Source organism: Dendrobates tinctorius, unplaced genomic scaffold (assembly GCF_039654945.1).
Source record: "Dendrobates tinctorius isolate UK_male_01 unplaced genomic scaffold, ASM3965494v1 ptg000434l, whole genome shotgun sequence".
Taxonomy (NCBI): Eukaryota; Metazoa; Chordata; class Amphibia; order Anura; family Dendrobatidae; genus Dendrobates; species Dendrobates tinctorius.
The window spans coordinates 1,198,230-1,218,929 of NW_027362097.1; the positions used below are offsets into that span (position 1 = coordinate 1,198,230).

The 20,700-nt window shown below is 41.7% G+C and overlaps 1 protein-coding gene across 3 annotated transcripts in view; it reads left to right on the forward strand.

The window, feature by feature from the left end:
• Nucleotides 1-19,843, forward strand: part of PPM1B (protein phosphatase, Mg2+/Mn2+ dependent 1B) — a 64,663-nt gene extending 44,820 nt beyond the window's left edge. For 2 of the 3 annotated variants that reach the window (XM_073564185.1, XM_073564183.1), the window contains exons 5-6: nt 2,169-2,226; nt 15,572-16,522. In XM_073564185.1, coding sequence (XP_073420286.1) covers nt 2,169-2,226; nt 15,572-15,802 — 289 coding nt within the window. In that variant the 3' untranslated portion in view covers nt 15,803-16,522. Of the gene's footprint in view, nt 1-2,168; nt 2,227-15,571; nt 16,523-18,500 lie in introns of those variants that run through there. The other variant, XM_073564186.1, reaches the window with a different exon arrangement.
• Nucleotides 19,844-20,700: the final 857 nt, after the last annotated feature.

The following is a 20,700-nucleotide window of genomic DNA, read 5'->3' on the forward strand; positions in this document are numbered from 1 at the left end:
AATGGGGTAGTCTCAAAGGAACCAAACCCTTTTTCAAAATGTGTATAGTTTTACCACTGGCTTTGGGATTTATAATGGATATCATACATTATAAGAAAAAGAAAACCACAAAACATTCTGCCAATGCATGTACAAACCTCCAGATCAAGCAAAAAAAAATGGGAGGCAGCATGTCCTTCAATAACACTTTGAGAAATATTTATTCCATGCCCAAGGCATGCGACGTTTCGGCTCGAACATTGAGCCGTTTATTGAGCTGATACGTCACGTGTTGGGCATGGAATAAATGTTTTTCCAAGTTTCATTGAAAATTTTTTTTTTATGTTGCCGAAACATTACATTACGTGTACACATGCAATGTTATACAAAAACACAACGTATAGTGATGTTTTCTTAGGTGATTATCCTATTCAGTAAATGAGTGTGGAACCCTGACCTAAAAACATCCATGCGTTTACAAACCCTTTTCTTAAAGTAGGCATTGCCTTTATGATTTTAAGCATGTTTCCAGGCCGAATCAAGCTTAAAGGATTGTCCGAAGGCAAACGAAATTTCAATTTTAAATCGCTATCTATTTGATGTCGTAATCGAAGTCTTCTGACTCTCCCTACAGATGATGTTTGGAGAACAAAGTATCAAGTGGGTTGAATGTAAAACTCCAGAGCTTTTTGCGTTCTGGCATTTGAGTTGCCGCTTGACGTGCCGGACAGCGGCTTTCTCCTGTGTTGAGAACACATGAATGCTTGACCAAGTGTAATATGTATGGTGGAGTCGGGAGAGATGGCTGATGCCTGCCACCTCTGAGGAATTTGGGAACATTTTAAAGGGAACTTGTTAGCTGGTGCATGCTGTCCAAACAGCGAACATGAATCAAAGTTTGGCTTCACAAATGCACTCAGGTATATTTGCCAGAAACACTCTGGTGCTTCAGGAAAAATATAGTTTGGAGATCCTCTTCCCTGAGTCCCCTGTAGTTTAATGGCAGGACTATACATTGTGTGTACTTGGCAAGGGGCCTGTCAATCACCCAGGCAGTGCTGGGAAAGGGAGGCTCAAACTATATTCTCTTTAAAATGCTAGAACGGATATCTGCATGGCAGCTTTCATTCAACTAGTCTGATTCATGCTGCTCATGGTTTGGACAGCATGACTAGAGTGACCGATTCGTTTTTTAAGCGTTTCCGCCGTGTTTTTGCCGCTGCGGAAAGGCTTAAACGCTAACAAAACGCATCCTATGGGATTCCGCAGTTGCTGTGCCAATGCTGCGGATTTTTCTGCTGCGGAATCGCGTAGCGGTAAAATCCGCAGCATGTCCATTAATTCTGCAGAATCGTGGAAAAAAACTCTGCCGCCATAGGATTGCATGGAAACCCTCACTTTACGCATGTGGCTATGCCCACCATGGGTAAAGTGAGCGCTTCATGTGTGGATGGTACCCATGGTCTGGAGGAGAGTAGACTCTCCTCCATGCCCAGGGTACCATATCCCTGTAAAAAATAGAATTTAAATAAAAAATAGGGATATACTTAACCCTCTGTCGGCCCCGGAGTCCTCCCGGCCCTCATCGGAGCTGCCGGCAACTTCTGTTCCCAGGGATGCATTGTGCGAATGACCTCTGATGACGTAGTGGTCTCACGTGACCGCTACGTCATCAGAAGTCATTAGTGCAATGCATCCCTGGAAACGGAAGTTGCCGGCAGCGCCGATGAGAACTCCGGGGGCCGACAGAGGGTAAGTATATCTCTATTTTGTATTTTTGTTTATTTTTAACATTCTATCTTTAACTATTGATGCTGCATAGGCAGCATCAATCGTAAAATGTTGGTCCCACAAGTCACAAGTGTGACCAACCTGTTAATCACTTTTCCAAGCGATGCTTCAAATCGTTTGTAAAGCGCAAGCATTCTGCAAGCTAAAAACGCTTGTGTTTTGTGGGAAAACGCATGCAAATTCCACATGCGTTTTACCCGCGGCAGAGAGTTAAGGAAATGCTGCGAACAATTCCGCAGCATTTCTGCAACGTGGGCACATAGCCTAAGGCTCTTGCTCTTTATCCAAGCTAGGTAATTATAATGTGGGGGAGATGTGACATGGCACCACGCACACTTGATTTTCTGACATGGAATTGTTTTTCACCCTTTTCTGTTTTTTTTTTTTCTTTTCTATAGACGCAGTGTTATTGAAGATGTTTATAATAGGTTGAATCCACATAGAGAGACCGATGGGGTAAGTTACTTATCTGCCTCCTGATCGCCTCTTGACCTGTGCAAGCAGGATCCCGTGACAAGCACACCAGGGTGTCTGTGCGTGCCGAAATTCTCGTTATAGCAAGGATAAAAATGTTATAAATTGCGTAAAAGCTAAACCTACTGATGGAAATATTAACTTTAATGGGACTTTTATAAATCTTTACAGGGTACCACTTCTTACTAACAATTAGGCTACATTCACACATCCATGTGAAATGTCGGCGTGCAGTCTGATTTATTTAGGACACAGACCCACTGAGTGTCCTCTTCTAATCCTCAAAATTGGATGCGATTAGTATCACAGATTTCATACTCTGGTACTTCATTATCACAGATTTGTCAATAGTTTCATGAAACTTTTATGGTTCCAAGTGCCTTTTGATAGAAATCGGGCATCACACGGACATTTCACAGTGATGTGGGAAAGCAGCTTTAATGAGATGCACCCGTCGGACCCTTGCCACCAATCACCAGTTTCTATCTGGAGTCAACCCATTTAAAGTGCATATCCTATAAAGGAACTTGACCCAGCAAAACTGCTGACAGTGATAGATTGTAGACCAGCCTAAATATAAATATGCCGGTGTGCGTTGTTTGTTGCGCTGCCAAAGTGATGGCGATCTCTAACTCTAAAATGCTCTCCAGACTTCTCAATGAGCGCTCCACAACCCCCCTCTATCTGCTTTTGATTGATGGCTGTATTGTTTTTCTGGTTGGGCTCCAAAGTCGTAATCAGGGCTGTGGAGTCGGTGCTCATTTTGGTGAAGTCGGAAAAAAATGGACCGACTCCTAAAATATGTAATAAATTGGGTACAGTAGTTCAATGCAGAATGTGCTGAATATTTTTCATAGGAATTTTGTAAAGTTATGAAATGTCCTATAAATGGCTGTTCTATTCCTGATCTAAGGCTACATTCACACACAGCGTTTTTGCTGCGTTTTTTGAGGATACGTTTTTCAGCTTTTTTAAAAAAACTCATCCCCTGAAAGGTTTTTGAGCTCATAGATAATGTTTTCAATAGCAAAAGCAGACTAGAAAACTGCTCTATCTATCCATTTATCCATATCTGTCTATCCATATCTTATCTGTACCAAAAAGAATGAAAGCCGGGTAGCACACAGACTAAAGGGCCTGTCACACTGAGCGATATCGCTAGCAATATCGCTATAACTTGTGACGTTATAGCGATATTGCTAGCGATATCGCTGTGTATCGCTGAAAGCGCGAGAACGTCCTGGACCGTTTCTCGTCGTCAGCTTCCTACGGCGCTTCCTGTGGAGAGACGAGCGTGGAGCCGGGCGGGAGGACATCCGGATCGCCTAGTGTGACAGGTAAGTAGCGACCCCCGTCCCCAGTGATGTCGCTGGTGAGATCTGCCTGTGTGGCAGCTCACTAGCGACTACTTAGCGATGCACCAGCGATCCTGACCGCGTCATATCGCTGGTCGGGATCGCTGGTGCATCGCTAAGTGTGACAGTACCTTAACACTCCTTTTTTAGCACCAGTCAGGTACACGACATAGCTTCCCAAAAGGACGCCCAGGACAGGCATTGCTTGTCTTCAGTAACACATCAACATCAATTGATAGTTGGAATAAATAGACTGCATTCACCACATCTTCTTAAGGTGCAGGCTTTATTTTCAAGTGTAGGGGTGTGCAGTATGAGGTTCTGCAGCAGCTGAGGTGTGTAGTATGAGGTTCTGCGGAACAGTGTGGGGTTCTGCCCCCCCCCCCCCCCTAGTTTTGATCCCGGCTATACCCATGTTGTGTATGTAGCCTGAGGATCTAGTCTTTGTCTTAGCTGAGAAGTCAGTGCTGCACTCCAGCACCAGTGAAGCGCCTCCTCTACAGACAAGGGTACAAAGTAAACACACTCAGAAAGAAGGAAGGCCTGCACTCATCTCAGAAGAATTGCTAGAGTGAACAGGATAACAAGAATAAGGTAATTACTTCTTAAAGCATATTTAAACTTTCAATAAACTGTGCATAAATCAATAGTCCAGTATACTGTATGTTCTCTCTGTATGTTTGTTTGTTTTATCTTTGAGCTCATATACTTTTGGGAAGCTAGCTTTTATACAATATACATACAATATACAGGGAAAATACAGCAACAGGATTGATGAGGACTTATGAGGACTTGTATAGGTATAGAAGCCAAAACATCAAGTTATTAGCTGTTATCAGTTTTTGTTCCTGGAATATGATACACAACAAACTTGCTCCCTCCCTCCTCCCCTCTTCATAGACTGTGAAGCATTTAGTGAGCTGTACCCTAAGAAAAGCCTGAGATTGGAAATTCATGGGAATTCAAAGTAAAGCTATCTACCGTATATACTTGAGTATAAGCCGACCCCCCCCCCTCTAATTTTGCCACAAAAAACTGGGAAAAATTGACTCGAGTATAAGCCTAGGGTGGAAAATGCAGCAGCTACTGGTAAATTTAAAAAATAAAAATAGATAATAAAAGTGAAGTTAATTGAGACATCAGTAGGTTAAATGTTTTTGAATATCCATATTGAATCAGGAGCCCCACATAATGCTCCATACAGTTTGATAGCCCCAAAGATGTTCCATAGATTATGGCCCCATAAGATGCTCCACAGAATAGGCCCCATATACTGCCCCCATAAGCAGCTCCATAGATTATGCCCCCATATGCTGCCCCATAAGATCCTCCATAGGTTATGCCCCCATATGCTTCCCCATAAGATGCTCCATAGATTATGCCCCCATATGCTGCCCCTATAAGATGCGCCATAGATTATGCCCGTATAAGATGCTCCATAGATTATGCCCCCATGTGCTGCCGCTGCTGCATTTAAAAATAAAAAAAAGACATACCTCTCCGTCGCAGGGGCCAGTTGCCGGTATCACTGCTGGCACCTGAGATATTCACCTGTCCCCCGGTCCATCGCTGCTTGCTGCTGTCTGGCACGTCATCTGTCAGTGACGTTCAGACTGCACGGGGCACGGCGAGTACTAACTACGTCACCGTGCCCTCTGCTGTCTGAGCGTCACTGACAGATGACGTGCCAGACAGCAGCAAGCAGCGATGGACCCCGGACAGGTGAATATCGCTATACGTACCCATCCTGGCGCAGTCTCTGAAGCCCCCTGGTTCTCCACGATCTCCCTTCCTTCCTTCAGCGGTCACGTGGTACCGCTCATTACACTCATGAATATGTGCGTATTCATGAGTTTAATGAGGTACCATGTGACCGCTGAAGGAAGGAAGGGAAATCGCGGAGAAGCTGGGAGGCTGCAGAGACCGTGCCAGGACGGGTAAGTATGACATGAGTAGACCCCCACCCCCTCCGACCCCCTGGTGTATATGACTCGAATATAAGCCGAGAGGGGGACTTTCAGCCCAAAAAAGGGCTGAAAATCTTGGCTTATATTCGAGTATATACGGTAGTAAAATACTTTACAGACTTTATATCTGTCATCTGTACTATTGATTTATGCAAAGTTTGATTTATTTCTATCTAAAATTATACAGTGGGGAAAGTATGTATTTGATACCCTGTCGCTTCCCACCTACAAAGAATGGAGAGGTCTGAAATTTTTAATCACAGGTACACTTCAACTGAGAGAAACAGAATCTACAGGGAATGTCTGACCTCTGTAATTGCAAACAAAGGTTTCTGTACCAAATATTAAAGGGAATCTGTCACCCATTTTTAGTGATATCATGTAAAGATATCACCCAGTTGTGCATCCCATAAGGATTCTACTAGGACTTTTGATTCCCCCCAACCCCGCACCTTTGATGCAATAATACCTTTTTTTTTTTTATCTTGGTGGAGATGTATGGAAATCGACGCTGTCCGATGGGCGGGGCTTATTCGCGCCCCCCCTCGGCTAGCTGAATGTAATCTTCATCTGTGAATATCACATATGCCGTAGTTTTTCCGCGCTTGCGCATTGAAAAGGCCTCCGACGCTTGCGCAGTATACTTTGCCCAACTGTGGGCAAAGCATATAATCGCTACTGCGCATGCGCCGGTATTTCAGCGCGGTCTATGCCCCGAAAGTGTGTCCTGCATGTGAAGACTTCCGGGGCATAGACCGCGCTGAAAAATACCGGCGCATGCACAGTACCGATTATGTGCTTTGCCCGCAGTTGGGCAAAGTATACTGCGCAAGCGCCGGAGGCCTTTTCAGTGCGCAAGCGCGGAAAAACTACGGCATCTGTGATATTCACAGATGAAGAATACGTTCAGCTAGCCGAGGTGGGGGGCAGAGAAGGCGAATAAGCCACGCCCATCGGACCGCTGCGATTTCCATACACCTCCACCAAGATGATAAAGGGATTTATGCATCAAAGGTGCGGGGTCGGGGGAATCAAAAGTCCTAATAGAATCCTTATGGGATTCACAATTGGGTGATATCTTTACATGATATCACTAAAAATGGGTGACAGATTCCCTTTAAGTTCTGTTTCTCTATTGTATCAAATACGTATTTCATGCAATAAAATTCATATTTAAATCATACAATGTGATTTTCTGGATTTTTTTTTTTTTTTTTTTTTTTTAGTCTGTCACAGGTGAAGTGTACAATTGCAGACCTCTCCATTCTTTGTAGGTGGGAAAACTTGCAAAATTGTCAGTGTATTAAATTCTTATTTTCCCCACTACATGGTTCCCTGTTCTTGCTGGAATTATAATATACATTATTTTATTTTATAGGACAAAAGTATTTTGAGAGTGAATTTATATGATTACAAAATGTCTAAGAAGCTCCCCTTTAAGTCAGCTGTATTTGAGCATTTCACAGTGACTCAAGATGAAAGATATTTTGCGTGTCAATGTATGACAAGTGACCCAGAGGAAAACAAATGCTGTGATGCCAAAATTAGTGCATACTCAGGCAGTGATAAAAATGCTCCTACAAGAGCTTCTAATCTAAAAAGACATTTACAATGCTTCCACCCAGAAGTTTTCAAAGCTGTGAGTGAGAAAGATAACAGCAGCACCAAGAAACCCACGCCCAGCACTTCCTGCCAGGCAAAGGAGGAGGAAAGAGCATCGCAAACATCATTAACAAGATATTTTGTAAGTGACAAAGTTACTGTAACAATGACAGCAGATATGTTTAAAAGACAGCTCATACAGCTTGTTGTGAAGGACGGTGTACCATTATCATTATTTGCACGACCAGCTTTTACAGCTCTTAATGGAGAAATGGCCCGCAAACTTGGTGTTTCTCTGGAAAGAGAAAGTATTAGAAAATTAGTGATTGAAGAAGCCCTTAGGCTACTTTCACACATCAGGTTTTCGGCGTCAGGCGCGATCCGGCGTCGTGCCGGAACGCCGGATCCGGCAAATGTTTTGTAAAACCGGATGTGACGGATCCGGTTTTCTGCCGGATCCGTCTTTTTCTTGACAGACAAAACCGGATCCGTCTCATCCGGTTCATCCGTTTTTCTATCCGTTTTTCGACGGATTACGCCGCATCCGGTTTTTAAAATTGACCCTTGTGGCTACTGAGCATGCTCAGACCAAAAAAACCGGATCCGGCCACCGGATCCGGCTTATTGCGGCGCTCATAGGCTTCCATTGTGTGAAAAAGCCGGACGCGCCGGATCCGGCGTGTCCGGCTTTTTCGCCGGAGACAAAAAACGTTACAGTAGACGTTTTTTCCAGACGCCGGATCCGGACACATTGCCGGATCCGGCGAAAACCGGATGAAACGCATGGCCATCGGCGCGATCCGGCGCAAATGCAAGTCAATGGGGGGGAACCGGATCCGGCATTGCATTTCGCCGGATCCGGTTTCTGTCAAAAGCGCCGGATCGCGCCTGAAGGCGAAAACCTGATGTGTGAAAGAGGCCTTAAACAAAAGGAAGATCTTAAAAAGACTCTCAAAAGACGCTTCCTGTTTCTTAAAATGGATGTCTGCACACGTCACAGAGTTTACTATTTTGCCATGAATGTTCGATATGTTTGTGACAACAAAGAAATTGTTACCAAGACACTGGCAGTAAAAGATACTAAAGCTCATCACAGCAGCCAGTTTCTCCAGGCCTTAGTGGAAAAAGTTCTGCAAGATTACGAACTCAAAAAAGAACAGGTTCTTGCTATTGTAACGGACAATGCTTCAAACATAAGTACAATTAAACTGATGAATGAGAGTAATGAACAACAGCTAGAAGAAAATTTAGGATTCAGTATGTTTGAGATGGAAGGCCACAGTGCTGTTCATGTAACTGAGGAACAAACAGATATTACAACAGAAGAACAGCAAAATTATACTTTAGAAATAGATGATCTTGTTGAAGCTGCTTCAAAACACTTTCATATTCATCACATGTGCTGTGTTGTGCACACGCTGCAGCTGGCAATAAGAGATAGTCTTCGAGAGGGACATGCTGGAAATCTGATTGGAAAAGTGAGGAAATTGGTTATTGCCGCCAGAACCCCTAAAATTGATTCCATCTTGAAGAGACGTGCTGGGAAAGGGGCAATTGTCGATCAAGCCACTCGGTGGGGCAGCACTTATTTAATGATTGAGCGATTACTTGAACTAAAACCGTTTCTTATAGATATGGCGAACCCTCAGGTAACCCTAAATGAAGGTCAATGGACACAGGTGGCTGAATTGAAGAAATTGCTTAATCACCTATTTACTGTGACTAAAAAATTACAAGCTGAGGATTTAACTCCTGGCATTTTCATAAGGGAGTGGAAGAACTTGCTATTTTGCCTGTCCGAAAGAGGAGGTTTAATCGCAGATGGCATTTCTGCTTCAATGAAACGGAGAGAGACACAGCTATTGGAAAACAAAATTTTTCTGGCAGCTGTTTATGTGGACCCAAGTTATCGTATACTGCTTGATGATCAACAGCTTACTAAAGGAAAAGAAGCTCTGACTGAGGTAGCGGTTAGGATGAATGGGCTACAGGAGGACTGCCAGGCACAAGAGGACTTGAGTCCTGACAGTGCTACTGTTGCCATATCTTCATCATCAGATGACGAGTTTGACTTTGACAAGTATTTGGATGACATGGAGCAGGCAAAGCGTTGCCGCAAGGAAAAAGATTTCACTCCGTCTCCTATAGCAAGCAGATTGACCATATTTCAGCAAAATGTTTCACTTGCTCTCAAAGAAATAGAAAAATTCAACCGTTCATCAAAACTGACTGTGCATGAGGCAATTCCTTTATACCCGGAAATTGATAGAGATGTTGCCCATGCGGTTACGGCTTTGCCTCCAACCCAAGTTACTGTAGAGAGGTTGTTCTCTGGCCTTAAAATTATTAGGTCAGATGTGAGGTCATCTATGAAGGAGGATCTGATGGAGGCAATTCTATTTCTTAGAGCAAATTCATAGAATGCACAAATGTTATTTAGTATGTTTTTGTTGAAAACTGTTTTTGCCACTTACATAGTTCCATAGTTCAAAATATATATATATATATATATATTTACACACTAAGTATGTGTAATCGTTATTACATAGTGTATTACATATACCAAAAAGATCAAGGAAGCATAATGCCATAAAATGTAATTTACTTTATTGAATGACGTATAACAAAGATAGACATAAAAGATGTACATAAAAAGAGATGGATATATCGGTGGATATCACTGGTACAAATGTGCTAAACATGTACAGATACACAAAAAATAATATACCTAATAATCCGATGTCGAAGATATCGTAACCAAGTGTATCAATAAGAGGTATAAGAAGTATATAACGTATATGCATTCTTAGGCGACTGGATTGTGAAATGCTATAGTAATATTACTATCAAGAAAGAAAGCTATAGGCATCCATGGCAGTGATATGGCCACCACCCAATATATATGACCCACATGGCCAAAAAGAGCTCTTAGCAGCTAATACATTAATAAGGCCAAGTTAAATGCACGACATTACTAAAATACTTAGGACAAAAATTCATGTCCAAATAGAGAGGTAATGATATATGTATTCACCCCCTGTCACCGCTATGACACTGCATAGACACATATGCTATTATAATATAACACTGCTATAATTTGGACAACCCAGTCCTAAAAAGTGCTAATAGTGCAAAATGTAAGTCTGCTGTCACAACTGTAACATAAAGTAAACGTGCAAAAAGAATAGGCCAGAATGTTCAATGATTGTGAATGCGCTATTTTAGGTAATTAGAATGCCAGGTAGCATAAAATGGTATATACCCACATAGTCATATCACAAATATGGTACAAGGAATGGCACAAAGTGTGCATAGCATATAAGTCCCCATAGAAATGCTGATGAGCCCCCTTAATTTAAAGCACATATGACCTGAGATACCGCGGTCCCCGACGCGCGTTTCGCCTTAGCTTCGTCCTGGGAGGTAAGTGAGTATGGCTGTGGGGTGTATTAGAGTGTATATATAGCAACATGATTGCAAATCATTCACCGCTGAGAAATCATCCGGTGCCCGGCGTGTGACGTCATCATGGCGTGCGTCCCCCGGCCGCACAGCCACTCCCCATCATACACGTCATGATGTGGAGACGGCTGAATGAGGCCAGGGTGAACGCGTTGCCAAGGCGACGCACCACGCTGCAGGATAACGCTGCAGATAGGTAAGCCACTCCTCCACCCGACGTGTCAGGGAAGAGAGGCAGGCTTAACCCATCCAACAGACGTATCCGCACAGAGTGTGCACGGTGCTCTGGGAGATGCATAGAGATTAAGGTATAATAAAGAGTCTTGAAATCATGTTGCTCAAATGCATCATTTATAAATAAATGATAGACTTAAATAGCGTCCTGTAAGATATATATACAGAAATACATGTTTCCAAAATTTTCACCATTAAACCATACAATATACATAAGTGAATATCTATTGATGAGATATAAGGAGAAAATTCTAAAGATTATTACTATAGAGAGAACTGTATGATTAGAAAGTTGAGCAGTAATATATATAGCAGCAAAGTTGAAAATTTCAACTGCATACAATATGAATCACATCGTACACTAGAGAATTGCAATCAAAGGCATATGATGTCATGAATTATCCCCCTAATTGTCAACATACCCAGAGCAACATAACACCGTTAAGTAAAGGATGGCCATATGGAGATGTGAAAATATAACATAACGTATCACTACGTATTCCTTCCCTAAATACTTTGTATGGAAATATAATTATAACCAGGGTGTCAACCATGTGCAAGTCAATTAGCACATGACTATATTGAAATTACAAAGGTGAGGGCTCCAAAACAGGTAATGTGTGAACCCAAGAACGTACATGGATGTACTGATGAGTGCGCACTCTATCTAGACATCAGAGTCCACAGTGTAGACATACAGCAATCCTGAGAAATAAATCCCACGATGATCACATTCTCTCTTGATTTCCCATGAGTGTCGACCAATAGATATTCGAGTCCCTCCAATATCAGAAGGGATGTAACAGCTTCTCAATCAGTAGGCTTGAAGGTATCGTCCTGACCCGATGTCCAAATACACCACACACCAATGTAATACAGAAAAGCAATCCTGAGAAATAAATCCCACGATGATCACATTCTCTCTTGATTTCCCATGAGTGTCGACCAATAGATATTCGAGTCGCTCCAATATCAGATGGGATGTAACAGCTTCTCAATCAGTAGGCTTGAAGGTATCGTCCTGACCCGATGTCCAAATACACCACACACCAATGTAATACAGAAACTAGGAATAAAATGGGAATAAAATGAGAATAAAATAAAACAAAGAAACCCAACCTACACCTTACAACAAGTTGTGTTCCAATAAATATATTTTCTATCTATCTTCATTATTGTATCAAAAAAATGATTAAATGTCTGATGTTCACATTGTACTACAATTAATTTTTCACTTAAATATAAGCAATATATGTCAGTCGGTGTAAGGGAAATTTCGGAGTCGCAGGTTTGGCTTACCGACTCCACAGCCCTGGTAATTCAAGTTCAAAGTAAGAAGGTGTTCTGTAGCGTTCACTAGAGGCTGGTGAGCACCGATGAGTTGAGGACTGCCTCTCATGTGCCAGCATTAGCTTCTCTGCCCACCCTGGCCTACATGTGCATCCTGACACTGGCATATGTCAGAGTGGGATCATGTGATGTGTACAGAACAGGTCTTGACTCTAACATAACAGCAGGGACAGCAGCTCTGATTGCTGCTGTTTATCCATTTAAATGGACAGCGGCATTTTAATAGCTGGTACACGCACTTCCGTCCGTGTGCCCCACCTGTGATGTGATTGAGGGTTGCCATTGCAGCCAGGAGCCTATTGAAGGCCCCGGTCACTGCCATCTTGATCCTCCTATGAAACCTCTGCTTTTGTTGGAGATCTTCAATTTTACTGTATACTGTAAAATAGCTGAATATAGTACAACTATCAAATAATGTCAGGTTTAAGGCCCTTAAGGAGTTTAATAAACTATATTCAAATAAAAGATTTAAAATGCATCTTTTAAGCTGTTTTCTTCCCAATTTAAAAATGTAGGAATTAAAATTATCAACATATTTGGTAAAGTTGTTTTCCTGGTTCAGTAAGCCATTGTCCCCAGGTGCAGAGTTCAGTGTGGACTAAACTTGCCCTCCCCAGGCTCAGCGAGGTCTCTGCCACTGCCCTGGTCTCTCTCTATGCTCTGATGGCACGTCAGTGTAAATGGTACGAGGCACTACACTGTGTTCCAAATTATTATGCAAAAAATATTTCCTCATATTTTCTCTAAATTACCTATATGAATTGCAGTCATTGTTATTTTCCAGTCATCTACTATTCTAGTATAATTGCAATGTTTTTGAGCAAACTGCCTATGAAAATAGTATATTTTTAAAAATAAGAAACACTCAAAATGCACGTTCCAAATTATTATGCACAGCAGAGTTTTAAACCTTTTTATTTTGAACAAAAAAATGGTCAATTGTGAAATTATCAGCTTATTACAAAATGAAATCAAACCGTTTTCAAGTCAAAACTTTATTCTCGGTGATGTTACATTTGCACATAGGACCCCTTGTTCGAATGAAGCTTCTGAACTCTCTCGTCCATTAAATTTGTCAGTTTTTGGATGGTTTGTGCTTCAATTGTTTTGCATGTGGACAGAATACCCTCCCAGAGCTGTTGCTTAGATGTGAACTGCCTCCCGCCATCATAGACACTCCTTTTGATGATGCTCCAGAGGTTCTCAATGGGTTGAGGTCAGGGGAAGATGGTGGCCACACCATAAGTTTGTCCTCTTTTCTGCCCATAGCAGCCAGAGATGCAGATGTCTTATTTGCAGCATGAGATGGTGCATTATCATGCATGAAAATGATCTTGCTGCGGAAAGCACGGTTCTTCCTCTTGTACCATGGCAGGAATTGCTGTTTTAGAAACTCCACATAGATTATGGAGTTTATCTTTACCCCTTCAGGGATCCTAAAGGGGGCCGACAAACTCTCTCCCCATGATTCCAGCCCAAAACATTACTCCACCTCCTCCTTGTTGGCGCCTTAGCCGTGTTTTCATGGGGTGTCCATCAACTAGCCATCCTCCACTCCATCCATTTGGACCATCGAGCGTTGCACGGCACTCATCGGTGAACAAAACGGTTTGGAAGTCAGTCTTCATGTATCGTTTGACCCACTGGAGCCGTTTCTGCTTGTGTGCAGTGGATAGAGGTGGTCGACAGGATGACTTACAGACATCTGCAAACCTCTGAAGGACCCTGCATCTTGTTGTTCGGGGGACGTTGGAGGCACCAGCAGCTTCAAAAACTTGTCTGCTGCTATGACAAGGCATTTTTGCAGCTGTTCTTTTAACCTGATGCAATTGCCTGTTGGAAAGAGTCCTCAATTTTTCCTTATCAGCACGCACACGTGTGTGCTGGGAATCGGCTACATACTTCTTGATTGTGCGATGATCACGATGAAGTGTCTTGGCAATGTTGATTGTAGCCATGCCTTGACCTAAATACTCCACAATTTGTTGCTTCTCAGCAGCCGACACATCCTTTTTCTTTCCCATTTTGGCAAAAAATGTAGGTTGCTTAATGTGGAACAGCCTTCTTAAGTAGTCTTGCCTTTATTTGGACACACCTGCCAAACTAATTTGCACAGGTATCTACAATTGCTTTCAGTGATATAAAGAGCCCTGACACACATCACCATCAATGAGTTTAAATGACAAAAAAATTCTAACCTTATCACTCCTAAACTCTTTTTGCATAATAATTTGGAACACAGTTTTAGTTCAGTCAGTTGGCTGCATCTGTGTTGATGTGATGTCTGCGCTGCAGGCATTGGGTAAGTACAACAGCAGAGACTCTGCGCTGGACCTGAGGTGGGTAAGTAAAGCTCAGTTTGTTCTTTTTTTCTCTGAATTGTGCCTGGAGACAACAATGGCTTTCTAAAACTAAAAAAAACCCTTTTAACTCAAGCCATAAACCTTGAAAAAGATAAAAACCAAAAGACTAGAATCGCTGCTCCTCCCTTCCTCCAAAAAAAAAAAAGCAGTAAAGAGAAATCAAAAGTATTAGTGGAAACGGATTGGCACACAAAAAAACAAGCTCTCACAAATGTCCATCAACAGAAGATACCTTGTGGGTCTCAGAAAATGGCGAAACGTTTTTTTTTTTTTTTTTTTTTGTTTAAGCAAAAAGTTCAGAATTTTGACAACTAAAATTTTTTTAAAAAGACATGTCTAGTATTTCTGTAATTATACTGACTTGGAGTATCCTATTAATTTATGTATATTGAATAAAGTTAAAAACAAGCACATTGGAGGAATTGCGTTTTCCACATCACCACAATTTGGATTTTTTTTTTTTGGTTCACAGCAAAAAAAAGTGTTCATGAATCTTGGGAGAAGGGGAGAAAAAGCTAAAGTGTAGAATTGAAAATTGTCTGAGTCGTGAAGGGGGTTAAACATTGTATATAATGCAATGCCTAATGCTATAGGCACGGGTGTATTTTACACATGTCTCTATCACTGTTCGCCCTTCTGTATGGTCGAGACTGCTGACACGTTAAAACCTTTTGCTGTGTGTGCACCAACTATGGCTTATGTACCAGTACGGGATAAAGTCAGCCATATCCCATTACCTCCCATTTATGTATGAGAGTGTGTGGTTCCCAAATGCATTTGTTAATGTACTTTTTCTTCTCACATCCACATATAATCGTTTCCCGAGTGTGCTTGGTTGTAGCTAATAACCTATCAAATGAATAGCTTGTATGATATGATTGATCGAAGTCTTGCCGATGGAGTAGTAATCCATGTTTAGGTCTTGAGTGTTTTGGTAAATAAGTTACTTTTTATTTTTTTTACTTACTGACTGGGGTCTTTAATCTAAAATAAGGGCCCTACTGGAACAGCGGACAATGCAGCGAATGGGAAGTTGGTGGAAGCTCTCAGGGAGCTGAGGATTAATCATAGGGGAAATTGCCGTCAACTCCTGGAGGAAATGTTGAGTAGTTACAGGCTAGGTAAAATGCAGGGCGAAGAGTCACCTGCTGGATCTCCAGGATCTCCTGCTTCTGACGGTGCGGCCAGCGACACAGTAACCGGAAGCCACACTCATGTGGAATAAAGTGTGTACGGCATGATTCGCTTCCCCCTCTTACATAGTAAATTTGCATGTAAGGTTGTGTCAAGGTGAACGCAACGGAAGATTTTGGTCAGCATCCCTTCCTACAGACTGCATCCAATCCCTGGCTTAAAGCTTAAAGGTTTTTTTTTTTTTTTTTGTAAACCATTTTGTTGCCCGTAGAGGCATTACTAATATATAAAGTCTGGTGTGCATCAAACGTTACCCACCCATCTCCCATAGGACCCGTCCGCTACTTCTGCTAAATGATACCTTGTTTAGTTGATTTTATGCGGGCTTGGATGTAAGTTTTCTTGTTTTTTTTTTTGTAGTATTCAACTTATCCATTTAAGCTTTCTGATCCTTTATAGATGCTGTTTTCTTTTCCTTTGATCAAGTGGGGAGGAGAAAGTACTGGAATCCCATACAGGCATCTTACTTACTGATGTCCCGTAGTGTTTGAGTTTGATAGTTGGTAGTTCCTTTAAAAAAAAAAAAATTCAACACCTCATTCTGAGTATTGCACCAATTAACACCATGAGTCCTCGGAAGGTGGCGATATCAGTAATGACCTTTTTATAATGTTACTCTGCTTTTTATGTACTGGATTTGTACTCCGATTTATTGTAGACTGTTGGTATCAATGTCATTTTTTATCTCTTGTAGATGACCCTCTGTTCTAACTGCAATCAATAAAATAAATGCTCCATTGGTTTACTATCAGACAGTTTCTTTCTTTGTAACCCAAGCTTCTAGCTGTAGTCACCAGTTCAACAATCACTATTTACATATTATTAAAGAGACTGTCAGCACAGAGGGACTATTCAAACAAAGCACAGGCGCTCTGTCAATTATTTATATACACCTTCCCACCTGCTTGTTTTCCCTCAATCTTCATCCTCCCTCTTCACTGATGGTTCTGGCTTCACTGTCAGATAAATGGAGGAGATAGATGGAAGAAAAGCAGGTGGGAAGATGTAGGAATTGGCTCTGCTGAGTAGCACCGAGCGCCTGTATTTGGTTTGAACAGTCATTCTGTGCGGACAGTCCCTTTTTAAAGGGAGTCCGTCAGCACCAAATTAATATTCAAACCAAGCACAGGTGCTCACGGACCTTTGCTGAGCATTTTCCCACCTACTTGCTCTGTGTTTGAACAGTCTTTTTTTGTACCGAGTCAGATGGTAAGACTGCCTGGTGCAAAAGGGGTTTCCCCACAACATGTAATGTCATGATGCATTCCCTCGTGGACCCCCACCGATTATGAAGGGACAGAGGTCCCTTAGCCTTTTATCTGCACAGTTGCACGTCCAATCTCTCTGTAGTGAAGTAAAGGGACGGTGCTGCAGTTGCTAAACGATGGGTGGTTGGGGACACCCTGGGAAGGAGCTGCAGTACTTAGAGATTGTCCAGGACTTTGGGAGGCTGAGTATCGGCACCCAAAAATTGACCACTACACAATGCACAGATGGGCTGTACTCTTTCTTTACACTGAAGGAGCTGCAAAGAACTGATCTTTGGTAGTGCTGCTTGCCATAGTCCTTTGAAAAAATATTTTTGACCTTACATAAGGATTATTCGAAGCATAAATCCTGGACAAACCCTCAGATTAGAACACTGGCCCGTTCATTTTCAGAATCAATTAGGACCCTTGCAGTAATCTTCCTAGTATTGCTATGCCATCGCTTTTTACATTGGAAAACCGCCACACACACATCCCACCTGATCTGACCTCAAACGTGAAGAGACACAATTGTGCGGTGAAGTTGTCAAGTTTGGTACACATGTTGTCCTGATTAAATCGCGCCCCGTGTGCGGTGCTTGTCAGCTGTTCAACGTTTGTCATGCATCTGCGTCACAGCATTTAGTCAGGCATCGCCCTACAGTATCAGAAGGGAGTCTGTCCTCACAAAATGACTCTTCAAACCAAGCACAGGTGCACAGTGCACCCTTAGTTTGGCCGAGCACTTCAGTGCATCTTTTTTCCTTCTATTTTTTTTGTCTATTTCTGCCCCCCTTTTGCAAAGCCAGACAATGTACAAAAAAAGGAGAAAAATCTGCACTATTAATAACTTGCACAACTTGATAGGGTAACTGTACACACCTCGCAATTATTCAGGAACGTTTTGTGCTTCACCAAATGCAAGATTTTCGTGAAACTTCAGAGAGCGTAAAGGAGGCATTCCTTCCAAGAAAAAGGTCTTTTTTTACAGAATCCTTAAAAAATGGATGGAGGAGAATACAGGTCCAAGAGACAAATAGCCGTTTCACGCACACAGATGCTTCAACAGGTGTTTGAACCCATTGAAGCACCATTGTGTGTGAAACGGCCGTCATCAGTCTCTTGCACCTGCATTCTCTTGCATCCATTTTTATAAAGATTCTGCAAAAAACTTTTTTTTTTTTTTCCTGGGACAGACTGCTTCCTTTCCTTTCTGAATTTTTTTGAAATGCCAGAGCTGTCAATCAATGAAGAGAGGGTGGAGATAATTGGAAAACAAGTAGATGGGAATCTGCACCTAATTGAAGGGCTATGACTGGTTCAGTCACTTTGTGCAATGTGCCTCCCTTTAATCAGCCAGTTAGAATTTCTTGCATAATAATGTCCTATTTTATCTGATGAGGATAACGTCTAGGTTCACAACAAACTCTGCAATAATAAGTCATGCTTTTTTCTTTTTGTTTGTTTGTTTTTTCCTTGTAGGGTGCTGGTGATCTAGAAGACCCATGGTAGCCTTTCAGAACTCCTTATGTTTTGGTCTGGACTAAAGGGGGAAAAAAAAAAACTTAAAAATCACTGTTTTCTTCAAACCAACAAAGAGATTCTGGTGGAGCGTCAGCTATGTAATAATACAAAAAAAAAACACAAATGGGCAAAATGAGAAATGATTAGTATTTTGCACCATTTATCGGTATGTTTTATAACATTGTCACACTTTAGCAGTATTTTTTATTTTTTTTTTGCCAGCCTCAGGATTTCTGATCACGTCTCAGCAACATTACTCCTTAACACTTAACTGGAGGGTCCTGCTGTGCATTGTCTCGCCGGGCACCTTTGGTGCTAAAGAGCTTAGGAAGAAATCTGATGCCTCGTGCAGTTTATTAGATGTATCGAGGTGCATGTCGTTTGTACATTTAAAGGTGCACCACTTCGAAACTAAACTCCACACGCATGTAAAACACTTAATTGTATGAGACATTTTTTTTTTTTTTTTCAGGATTTTGAGTTTAGTTGTTTGAAAGAAATGTCAGACTATTGCCTTTGATTTCAACCCCCCCCCCCCCCAAAAAAAAAAAAAAAATTATAGTTTTCAAAGATCTGATTACCATTTTGATTTTTGTTGTGGGAGCGCTTGTCCTTTTACTTTTTGGTACCTTCACAGCAATTGAAAAGCCACAAGATGGCTTCTATTCTGGAACATATCGCTCAAAGCGAGGACAGCCCCTCCACAATTTCAGGGTATTTTTTTTTTTTTAAGCTAAAACCCAAGCCTCCTTTTATAATGTATATTTGTGATTTTTGTTCAAGTGGATTTCTAGGTTTTTTTTTTTTTTTTTCTTTCCTCTGGTTTCATTGTAACATGGTAGCAATGTGTAATGTGGATATAGCTTCATTTTTTTTCCCTCATTTTCAGAGCTCAACTTACCAATTTGAAATGACTATATAGAAATATAGATATACAACAAATAATCTATTTTAAATCTTAGCAAATGCAGATATTTTCATGACTTTTTTTCCATTTTCAAAGCAATGAGCATGGTACAAGAGTAGTTGTTGTGAGGTACTTGAATATCGTCTAATTCTATTTTTGCAATAACCCTGATTGCTTTTTTTTTTTTTTTTTTTTTTTTTTTATAATTCGAGTTGTGCATGTCAGACATACTGTCAAATATTGAACGTGGAGTAAAAGTATTTATCTAAGAAAGGAAAAAAATGACAAAAAAAAACTAATGGAGAAGAAATGAGGAATGTATAGATTGGTTTACATGCTGTGGATGCTAGAATGTTAAATTCTTTTTTTTTTGTTTTTTTTTTTTTACAGAAAATGTATGGTATTCTATTGTAACAGATATGTTGCTGAAATTTTGGAAGTCTATTTACCGTATTTTTCGGACTATTAGACACAACGGACCGTAAGGCACACCTAGATTTTAGAGGAGGAAATTAGGGGGACAAAAACTGAAGCAAAAAATGTTTAATTCTGTACTTAATATCCCCAATACACATGGCCCCCTCATCCCTGTCCTGGTATGCATGGCTCCTTCATCCCTATCCTGATGTGCACGGCCTCCTCATCCCTAGTGCCAAGTATTCATTTCCCCCCCCCCCCATCTTTATCCTGGCAGGAATGATCGCCCTCATCCCTATACTGGTATGTATGGCCCCATCCCTGTCCTGGTATGCAGGGTCCCATCCTTGTCCTGGTATGATTGGCCCCACACCCATCTTTGTATGCATGGTCCCATCAGAAAAGATTAAAAAAACCAAACCATTACACTTACCTTCCTCCGCTCCCTCTGTGTCCTGCTCCGTTGCCAACAGCTGCTTAATGCTTGTAAACAGCGCATGGCAGGAACGTCATGCGCTGCTCGCAAGCAGAGCACAGCTGCTGGAATACACATCGGACCTGTTGATCGGAGAGAGCAGTGAGTATTCATTGCTCTTCAGTAGCGCACAGCATCAGCCGGAGCCTTCCTGCTGCTGCTGCCGGCGGTCACGTGTGCCGCTACTTAAGAGAAATGAATATTCTGAATATTCATTTCTCAAGCATCGGCACACGTGACCGCCGGTAGTAGCAGGAATCCGGTGGCTGACACTGCGCGCTACTGAAGAGCAATGAATACTCTCTGCTCTCTGCAATCAACAGGCCCGGTGAGTATTTCGGCAGCTGTGCTCTGCTTGT